An 11,229-nucleotide genomic window follows, 5' to 3' on the forward strand; every position below is an offset into this window, starting at 1 on the left:
CTCACTGAAGGTCTCAGTTCTCGAAAGGGCCCTCCAAAGGAACTGAGGTTTGAGAATAGAATAAGCTTAAGAAAACCAGTGGTAAGCTTTTTTCTTTTTTCTTCTTTCTTTTATTTGAAGTTCTCCATCAGTGCTAAGAACAAACTGCTTTAAAATCAAGGTGGGATGAACACAGACCAAGATCAGATCAACGGATACATAACTTGGGACCACGACCAGGACAGGTTGTGTCTCCCCACCGCACGCTACTGTTTGACAGACAACGCCACATCCCCAAAATCAGAGCCCCAATTCTGCGGGGCTGAACGCGGTCCCCGTCTCACGGCGTCTGCTGCGCTCTGCCCGTCCCGTGCTTGGTCTTGCCCTCGCTGGGCGCCTGCCAGGATCCGGGCTGTTTGTCTGCCTTTTCTCCAGCCAAGAGCTCAAGGAGGGCAATTACCCGCTAGCAAGGAGCCAGCCTCATCCCTCACACCCTGCTAAGCCTCGGGATGCAGGGCGCTGGTATTTTGGGACCGGAGCAAGGTGCTGGTGGGGAATCCCGTGGGTGGCCGGGGCGGTCAGAGCCCTCGGGCTGTTGGGGGGGGTCTCCCTCCCTGCAAGGCACCAGCTCCCCGAGAGCTCTGCCTGTGCCATGGGGCAACGGCAACCTCGAGGCATGTTCAGAGCAGCCAAGTGTATGGCACCGAGAGCCAAACCCACAGCAAACATCACGGGCTTGAAGAAACATAAATATTTTTATTAAAGTTGCCCTAAAGGTTTTTCTTTCTCAAGTAGACCAGAATCCTGCCTCATTTGGAAGCTCCAAGATCCCAAACCCAAACTTTATTCAGCAATGAAGCAGCACTGATGTGAACTCGCGGCCACCAGCTAACTCGCGCTGTTGGTTATTGCTGCACTGCACTTGATGGTATTTTCCCACCAACATAAAGCCAAACCCAACTGATGGAGAGTGAAGAAGTTGCACACGACAGCTTAGCCAACCCCACAGCTCACCCACGAGAGAGGAGAGGAGCTTCTCTCTGCCCCTTCCCAGCTGCCATCCAGTCTGGGTGCTCAGCGGGTTTTTAAGCACAGCCTGGGATGCGATCCAGCACAGCCGAACCGTTTTCCCTGAATCAAAGCAGCTCAGAGTACTGGGTCCAGTGTGGTGGACCTGTCACCTGGGACCAGGGCAGGGATGGAGTTGGTGGGTGGTGAGCTCTTCAGGAGATGATGGAGCAGATCCCACACAGCACTATGTATGTATGTATCTGCACAATTACAAACTAGTTTTTTTTAAAATAACTTTTTCCAATTATTTTCCCAAGATTACCACCCACCTCTCTCCTCTCCTCCAGGAAGACCAGGACCAAGAGCAGCCCCCTCCCCAGCCAAGCACAAGCTCTGATGCTGTGGAACAGATGGGAAACCCCCCAAAGCCAGCAGCGGCTATCTTATCTGGCCGCTGGAGCCTCGTTAGGATTTACTGAGTGCTCGCACTGACACCAGGCCAACAAAATAAAGCACATTAAGGCAACTCTTGTCCCACGCCAGTTGGTGTTGGAAGCCGTGCAATCTCAGTTAGCAAGCAAGATTATTTGCAGTGAGAGGAGTTTACTCTTGCATCATTCAATTACTGAGGTTGGAAGGGACCTTTAAGATCATCAAGTCCAACCATTGAAATGCACATAGCGTTACGCTTTCCGTCCCCCCCCCGCCCCCCGGGAGATGAAGCGTACCAGGGCTGCGAGTGCCGGCAGCATGCGGAGAGTTGTGGGGGGCAAAGTCCCCCCCGTGCCTCGCTGTGCGCATCCCGCTGCCCAGGCAGGGACAGCCCCGCACGCCGCGGGGACGGCTCCGCTCAGAAAGAGCCCTCTCTAGAGCTGGGCCAACACCACAAGCCCGAAACAATCAAGGTTTAAGCGAAAGGCCAATTTGTTATATTAACTTAACCCCTTTTCTTGACTCTTTTCCCCGGCAGCCCGTCCCTCTCATGTCACCCGTGTCAGCGCCCAAGGACGACGGAGATGGGGACGCGGCTCCTCCTCGCTGCCTGCGCAGGTCTCGGCACAACCATCGGAAAGAAGAACTTAGTATTTATTTTCCCAGCAGTTTTTACTCAGATTAACAAAAGGAACCTATTCAGACCAATCACACCTACATCATAAAGGCAGTTTTCTCTCTTCCAGATCTCCTTAACTTTCATTTTTAAGAAAAAAAGCGACTGTAACAAAACACAACGCGTCCCATCAATTAATGAAGCCGTCTTCCCAGAATTGAATGGGTTAAAATGTGCAATCCCGTACAAGCCCACACAGACCGCACCACTCTTCCCTTAAATCAATGGTAGTTTGTTACAGGCAAGTCTGGGGGAAATTTTCTGTTCTGCAACGCGATCAAAAGGGCCTGATTAAAGCCTTCGAGAGGCTTTCAAGATAGTGTGACAGAATTCTCAGCTTTTAAACAAAGCAAGCCTGTTCCATTATCAGGAAGCGTGCTACGAGGCAGCAGATGATCTTACGGTAGCAATATCTTTGAAAACAGGAAGAACCGAGAGTTAAATGACTAACTAATGAAGATAAATTCCCCAAATCCTTTAAGCATTCTTTCCAGGGATTCTCCTCAGCGTTTCAAAGCATCGTGCCTTGAACTCGCATACGTTCCTCGCCAATCCATTTGCATTTTTCTAATTGCTTAAATAAAAGTTCAACTTATCAAGACACTACTTAAGTATGCTGCACAGCCCAGTAAATGAAGAGCACTGTTTATGCAACATGAATTCATTTAACTACCGAAGAAAACAAGATGAAACTTAAGAGCATAAAAGGGAAAGAAGCCGAGTATGAGTGTTATAAAAGGCAAGACACTTGAAAATCCTTTCGAATCCAAGTACTGATGGATCCAGATCCAAATTTAGAATCAGATTCTTAGTGCAGATCCTAATCCAGCTCAAGGGCTGAGGCTCCTGTACAAAGCAAAGGCTGAGAATCCATGGCAGTGGATACGAATTTTAGAGCAACCAACCACACAACCTGAGTGCAAACCTGAAAGAGCTGATTGAGAAGGGCACAGGTCTTTCGGACACTCACATCTAATTTTGCCGAAAGCTTGCCTTGCTCAGCCCACGTGCACCCAGAACTCCAGCAGCACTCGGACTGGGAGCAGTTCACGGTCCCCAGGAGCCCTCTTACCCCTTCCACCATGGAGGAGGTTGCAGATACACTGCTCTGCTACACAGAATCATGGAATGGTTTGGGTTGGAAGGGACCTTGAAGACCACCCTGTCCCACCCCCTGCCCTGGGCAGGGCCACCTCCCCCCAGCCCAGGTTGCTCCAAGCCCCGTCCAACCTGGCCTTGAACACCTCCAGGGATGGGGCAGCCACAGCTTCTCGGGGCAACCTGCCCCAGGGGCTCACCGCCCGCACAGGGAAACATTTCTTCCTGATATCTCATCTCAATCTCCCCTCTTTCGGTTTAGAATGATCCGCTCTTAACCACTACATCTGCTATTACTCTTAAATCTGGTTTATACTCACTGTGCCCTGCTGAGGAGCCAGGCCAGGGTGGGACAGCCTGCCCGGGGGACACCGGCTAACCCTTCATGTTGGTGCTCTCAGAGCATCACTGCAGTCCCTCAGACACTGCACCATCATGAGTGCCACTTGGCAAAGTGGATTCAGCAGCATCAGAGAAGGCGTTTATGATCATAACTGGTCCATCTCCATCAGATGTTTAGTGCCCAGCCCTCCCGTGAAGCCTCCCCTTCTCAGACACCTCGCAGCAAGAGAAGGGCTTCCTAAATCCCTGTTTGGGGAAAGCTTTGCAGAAGACATGCAAAGTCTCCTCTCCTCCTGCTTGGAGGTCTCCCTGCCAACCCCCTGGCCTCCTCAGCCGGGAAGGTGGGGGGATGCTCTCTTTCCTACCCAAAGGAAAGCAGCAACAGAGGTACCTCCAAACAGAAGCGAATTCTCCAACAGAGAGTTTGGATTCAGGTGGTGAGCAAACCTGAAGCTTCGCTCCCGTGGAACGGGCAGGCGTTGACCTCGCACAGATCCCAGAGGTTTGTGCCTTTGCAACGCGGTGGCTTTCTCCCAGGTTAACTGCAAACGCTCCATATTTTGCGGAGTTTACAGTCTCTCGTTCTCGAAGCTTTACATGCGCTAAAGGCTTCTGGGGAGCATTTGGTGGCTTATGGTGAATGACGGCATTCAGACCTGGTGCCCCGTAAACCTCCCGGCTGAGCTGCGGCTCTGTGGTGCCCGCTATTGAGCGGTCCTGGATTTAACTGTTCGAGACATTTTCTCTTCCAGCTGCGCATTGCCCATATCTGATAATTAAGGATAATTACTTCAAATAACCTTCTTTAACCTGGTATACGTTGCTTTCTGAGGCTCGTACTGCAAAACGTCGTTTGCACTCAATCTGCTATCAGTCCACACGACACGTAAAGCTCCTCAAGGTTTACTGGGTGTGAATCTGAGTTGCTCCGCTTGGCGAGAAAGATTGAGCATGGCATGGGCTTTGCGGCGTCTTTACAATGTTTGGAAAAATCATTGTCTGAAATACCCTTGCACAGCAGATTTTCTTAAAAAAAATATATATAATAGAGCTCTGTTGTCTCTGGTGAGAAAGCGGGGTTTATTTTAGGTCTCCGCTGGCTGTAAAAGCTCCTTGAATGCCACACCGCAGCTCAACATTTTTGCAATTGCACCACGTAACCCGACGAGTCCTGGGTTTGCTCGCCGTTTCTGCCCGAGTAGAAGTAGAAACCACACACAACCTTACCTCGCAGAGCTCGGGGCACGCGTGGCGCTAACGGCGGCGTTGGAACCCCTCCATGGGCCAACTCTGGCCGGAGAGGCAGTGGTCTGCTCGGGTATGCATCCAGCACCGCCGCCCCCACAACAAATCAAGCAGAGGATTTTCTGTGAACATGTTTGTTTTAGCTTTTTTTTTTTTTAATCAACACTACCAGATCTTGAGAGATCTGCTGTTTTCTTTCGCACTTTAGCACCTGCCGTCACAGCTGACTTCAAAAACCAGAAACATTTTCACTAAGTGTTTGGGTATCTAAGAACCATGAGTCAGTGCATTTTAAGAGCTCAGAAATCAAACAATAAATTCAGTTAGAAATACTGTGTTTAAGAGGACTTGTGCCTTCTAGGATTTGCCATGTGACTCCTGCCGACTTGCGGTATGCATTTTCCCCCCAAGCTACAAAAAAAAAAAACAACTATTAAATTGCAATACGCTGCACTAATTCCACACAATCCATAATGGAATATTTGTATTAAAATTAAAGGACCGGGATTATCACCAGCTATTGTGCTATACGGCAACAAATAGTTTAAGAAATAAAGATTAACGCCACCTATTTCCCCTGTGTGCTTCCTACAATAACAGGGCCATGTTAGTAAGTCTGCTACTGAACTTTATTCTCTTTTATCCCCGTATCAAGTAGGATACAACCACGCACTTTTCCAAAGTACCTCTGAATACCTGTCCCAACAGGCAATCTTTCAATCTTCAAGAAGTTAGAAAATTGACATCACCATCATTTAAAAGGAAAAAAAAAAAAACACACAAAAACCAAAACAAAACCCCCCCCCCCCCCTCCAAACAACCCCCAAACCACAAAACCCACAACCCCAACTCTAAACCCCCCGTTGCACTGAGCCCGTTCTGCTTTGTTCCCCCTGGCAGAGGCCCGCAGTGTTTTGTTTTTAAGGGTGTGCTGGGTTTATTTTGCTAAACTCGCCCCAAGGTCAGACCTTGCATGAATGGCCCTACATGAATCATTCTTTCCGCCTGCTTTCCCACTCCGGATTATCAGAGTGCTTGATTACGATAATTAGCATTAGGCTTTCATTCCAGCATATTCTACCATTACCGTCTCCTAAAACCAGCACAAGCATTTATTCTTCTCTGTCAGTTATTAAATAAAGCCTCAGTGATAAAATGACTGCAGCAGCAAATACATATTTGTTACATACTTTCGTTAGTTCTTGTCTGTAGTTCAGATTAACTGTGAAGTGCCACCACAGCTCCAAGCGCGACCTCCCAGGTCTCTCCAGACCTTACAAGCAGCACTCATCGGAGAACAAAACAGAGCGACAGGCAAAACTATTTCCTTCCACTTAAAAAAAAAAAAAAACCCTAAAAAAATCAGCCCACCTGAAGTATTAGGTTATAACAAAGACTAATATGCCACCAAACAAGAGACGGCGAGCACCACGTAGTCCTACGCGGGCAATAAAACCACCGAAGGTCAGCAGAGATCAGGTGGGGTCCCAGTTTTAGGATTCACCAACGCAAAGCAAAGTTTGGGGGCTCTACACAAAGTGCATCATTTCCATTTAATAAACAATCCAACACATACAAACTACGCATAAACCAGGGCGGGGGGGAAAAAAAAAAACCTTATGGAAAACAAAAAGCCCCATTCCCTCTGTTGGCACGGGTGGTTCTTGCCTTCTCCGCCAACACAGGCGGAGTTCCTGCGGTCGCTGAGCCCGGCGCCGGCAGCGTCCAGCCAAGCTCTGCCGCCCCCGGGCCGCGGCGGGACAAGCCTCGCAGGCCACCCCAGAAGCTCTTACTCCGCCTGGGTACTCTCTGCGCTCCGGTGGGATCACAGCAACGCGCTCGGGCATTCGCTGGCTGCCCCGATAGAGTCGACAAGACAACTTCTACTGGAATTCCTCCCTCAGCAGAATTCCTTCTCGGGTATCCTAACCTTTAACAGGACGTGTGTTTGCTCAAATACAAAAGCTACTTAAGTTTAAAAGTCAACCTTAACTCAAACAATACCTGGATAATGGATTGCAGACCAATTATTTCTCACCCTTCTTGTGTTACCGTTCCAAGCCAACACTGAGAAATGCATTTCTGCTGCTCCGCTGGAGACCAGTGGATAAACTGATGTTGAAGCCAGCAGATAAAGGATAAACTGTAGTAAAAACTTATTTTAAAATACTGGAATCAGTCCATTTCTGAATTATCTGTTTAGCCAAGTAATTTCTCTATGACTCTAAAAGCAGCAAGTGCTTGGATTAACACTGCCAGAGTTGGGTAGATGACGCCATTGACTGCTCTAGGAGCCGGGCGAGCGAGTTCGGGTGATTAAATGCATTCAGCTCCTCTAGTTACGCTAATGACTGATTATCTTTTAATCCCAGGCAAGGGGTAGATCAACTGCGATCCCACACAGAACCGCAGCACTCACTGATGTGGTTACAAGCACAACACTGAGAGCGGCTGAGTAAGTCATTCCATTCCTGGTCCCGAGCCCTGGTTTCGCTGGTCAAAGGCAACGTCGTCCCGGCAGTGTGCCCCTTTCCCACCAAGGCCCACCAGCGCCCAGTGGTCAGCCTGCTCAACCAAGGGAAAGCAGCTGTCACCTACCAGCAGCTTAATTAAGTCTTAAAAGCACTTTCTCTCAAGTCATTAAGGCCAACTCTAAGCAGATGTTTGGGGTCGTTCCCCTACCCCCACCACCAGGAGGAGGAACCATCAGTTACACGATGTCCTACACCCGGCGTTAGCTAACTCTAACCGTGGGGATGAAACCAGCTGGGTTTCTTCCCCAGTGCCCAGCCTTGGGCTGCAACTCCCTTCCCAGCGCTGCTGACAGCATCGCCCCACACCAGCCCAGCAAACTCCCGCCCCGCACATCTGGATCCCCCAGAAAATGAAAGAAGAAACAGTGGGTGGGGGGAAAAAAAAAAAAAAAAAAAGGGAGGCCCCCCAGCCACACGAGAACGATGCCCTGAGCACACCCTTCTGTATTTACATTTCTCTTTCCTTATCTTTAATACCAAAGCCCGGAGCGCTCCGACTCCCGGCCGGCCTCTCCGGGGCAGCGCTCCCCATCCGCTGCTCCCAGGCACTTGCGCAATCGCTTCTTTACCACATGTCACTTAAGATTGATCAAACCACAGAGGGAAGTGACCTGCTTTCAAGAAAAACAGATCATTCCTTGATTTCGTGAGCATATTTGAAGCAGCTGTAAGGGATGGGCTCCGCACCATCGGCTGCACCTGCACAAACGCCGTGACCTCGCAGGGGGCTAACGGCATCCCGGAGAGGGAGACGAGCCCCATTCCAAAGCCTGCGTGATCTTTATTTTCCTTGTTGCCAAATCCATATGTTTGTCAAGTTTACCCCTTGACAATACTGTCACAAGTCACCTTTGGGGACCACCGTCAGCCTTCCCTCCTGCCCCACGCCAGCACCCCTCCCTGCCGGCACTCAGCCCCACCACGGTGTGTCCCGCTGGGCTCTGCCCGGTCTGGCAGCTCCAATCACACCGACGCTTCATTATTTCCCCTCTAGCAGCGACGCTTGGCCTTCGGGTCCCACAAACACAACATTAAGGAACTCTGTCCCTCTGCCCCTTCCAGGGTCCCCCCAGCAGACAGCACAGCATCGCTCGCTGTCGCTCCAGGGACAGCGACACATCTCTGCGCTGTTTCAGCTACTGAGAGGTCTGGGAAGAAACTGTTCCCTGCAGTGGCGTAGCAAAGAGTAGAGAAAACCAACCTATTAATGACCAAATAATTTTTTTTCAACCCATATACAGCTGAATTTGTGTTTTCTCCGCAGGCAGACAGCCTCCGGCACCCACGCCTGAACGCGGGTGCCTTTTGGATGCTGTGAATCCCATACTTACAACCTCTGAATTCCCAGCGTAACCAGCCCAGGTGGGATGCTTGCAGAGCTGTACGGCCCAACCACCTCGTGGCACGTCGGTCCTCAGCCCCCTCCCCTCGGGCACAGAAGTGGGGTGCGGCAACCCCGCATCCCTCGGGCAGCGCATCCCAGCCGGAGCACGCCAGCATCCCGCGCTCCCAGCCCGATGCCGGAGTCCCGGAGTCTGGTTCTGCCTCCCGGCAGAATTTCTCCTTTTCAAAATATGTTTGTAATTTCATGGCATTTTAATATAAACCAAATAAAATAAAATAAAAGAGCACTTTGAAGGCAGCAGAACTCAGCCAAAAGCCTCAACAATTAGGCTCCAGCAAGAGGCTCCCTCCCTCCCGCAGCGACCCAGCCCGGGCGGGGGGGGAGCGCTCAGCCCCCTCGCCCAGATTTCAAGCTGGAAAGGACAGATTTACTGGTTAGACAATTAGTTTAATTGTCTAACTAGACAATTACAGAGAAAAAGGGAATATGGCACCGCACCAGCCACGCTCAGTCCCCTGCAAAGAGGCAGGGCTGCGCGGACCCACCGCCGAGCGAAGCCCTGGGGAGCCCCCCAGCAGCCCCCCAGCCCCCGTGGCCAGGAGCTGCAGCAGAGGCCAATTCTTCCCCAGTCTTAATCATTTTTCGGGTACTATTTGCAAAGCCAGTGAGGTCTCTTCTTGTGTTAAGAGACTAGAGCCCGAGCAGAGCACCCTACACCCACACTGATGTTCCCAGCGAGTTGCTGATCCCCCCGCGGGAGCAGCCGTCAGCGTACGGCACACGGGAGCATCACCTCGCTCTGCAGCGGGAGCGGAATTTAAAAAGGATCTAATTTAAAAGGCTGCCACGCTCACTAACAGGGAAGAACACCTTACGACTGCTACCGGTGTTACAGCTCCTTGTGACCCAAGGCAAGACTGGCCTGATGAGAATCACCCTCGCACCTCCCAGGTTTGCCGAATCAAACGAGGAATTTGGCAAGCCACCTGCCTCGGCGAAAGCAGACTTTGTTTTTTCTTGTTTAATGTTAAACCAAACTTTTTTTCAAAGAAACAGGAAAACACACTCCCCTCCGCTAAATTACAACGTTCCTTTCCACAACAGGAACGTTTTTACAGTCGCCGAGAGGCGATTCTGTGTTTTGTTGGGACACGTCCCACAGAGCCGGGGGAGACAGAGGACTTCTCCGCGCCCACGAGGCGCAGGCTGAGCCCCGAAAGCCGCGTGCCCCCGGCAGCGCAGACACCCCGGCTGCCCGTGTACGCTGGCAGCACGGCCGGTCCCCCCGGCTGCTGCTTCTCCCGGCCTTTCCCGGGCCGGGGTTTCCCTCCTCTCCATCCCTCTCCTCCTGCTACTCCTCCAAAATAGCCAGAACACTTGGTAAGGGACAGTCCAAAGTAAAAACAGAGACATAAAGGTGTGTAATAGGTCCATCTGAACCCAAATACAAACCAAACCTCTTTAAAACACGCTCTCTTCCATAATTATTCCTTTAAAACTCAGCGTATATGTTTACCCTTTTCTGTCACAGCTTTGGCAGATGAATGAAAAGACAGCAAACAGCTTGCATGCGTTACCGCAATATTTTTAAGTTATAGCTCCTTTCAAAGCCTTTCAATACTCGCAGTGTTTGCTCGGGTGCCCCAGCAGCTTTCCCGGGAGAGCTCGGCAATCCCACACCGCCTCAGCACGGCCGAGCAGCCCCGGGTGCGCGGCCCTTCCCCGGGGCAGCCCCACGGCCGCGGGAACACCCGGTGCCCGCGGGAACGTGCCCAAATCGGGCGCAGCACTTCATCCATCACTCCACCTCACTGCGCTCCTTCCCGCACCGGGATGGTGGTGGTGGGGGGGGACGGTTTGTTTTCCCATATATCCACGCAGAAAGCCTATGTCAAGCTAGCCGCCGGGTCTTAGCAAAGAAGTTTCCAGAATACATCTTTGTGAGGTTAAAACACAAGTGTGAGCGCACTTAGTAATTACCACCAGCCCACGGGGACCCCGTAACGCGGCAGTCTGCGTGGAGGAACTTCTCGCTGACTTTATTCCTGCCTCCCTCCCCACCCCCCCAAAAACAACCCACCCCACCAGCCTGTGAACTCAGTCCAGGGCACGAGTCCAACCGAGCCCTCCGCTGCGCTAAAAGCTTTGAAAGCCGATCTTTAGGATTTAACATCCAAAAAAATAAATAAAGCCCAGAGAATGCTATCTCGGGCGTAACACCGGCTGAAAGGGCGCTGCGCTCGGAGGGAAAAAAAAACCCAACCAACAAACCCCTTTCTTGCGTGTATTCGTGCGGGTCTGTGTAATAACAGGATCATTTAAAAGACCCCAAACGCTGCTGCCCGCCCGCCCCAGTAGGGACCAGCGGCCCCATCCCGCTCCCGTCCCCGCTCCGCTCCCGCCCGGGCTCACCCTGGAGATGGTCAGCGGAGCGCTGAAGTCTTTGCCTCCCACCAAGCGAAAACCCCACGGGGAAGGACCACGCAGGACCACCGAGTGGGACATAGCGAGGGCGGTTGCGGGGAGGAGGGAGATGGGGTGGGGGGAAGCTCCCTGCCAGCTGCTGC

General features: G+C 51.5%; 1 protein-coding gene across 1 annotated transcript in view; it reads right to left on the reverse strand.

Annotated features, from left to right (window-relative positions):
* PDLIM4 (PDZ and LIM domain 4) overlaps positions 1 to 11,167 on the reverse strand; it is a 54,317-nt gene extending 43,150 nt beyond the window's left edge. Inside the window, exon 1 of the mRNA XM_009890758.1 lies at positions 11,075 to 11,167. Within this exon, the coding sequence (XP_009889060.1) occupies positions 11,075 to 11,167 (93 nt within the window). The remainder of the gene's footprint in view (positions 1 to 11,074) is intronic.
* Positions 11,168 to 11,229: the final 62 nt, after the last annotated feature.

The sequence above is a fragment of the Charadrius vociferus genome, unplaced genomic scaffold (assembly GCF_000708025.1).
Source record: "Charadrius vociferus isolate BGI_N301 unplaced genomic scaffold, ASM70802v2 scaffold370, whole genome shotgun sequence".
NCBI classification, from domain to species: Eukaryota; Metazoa; Chordata; class Aves; order Charadriiformes; family Charadriidae; genus Charadrius; species Charadrius vociferus.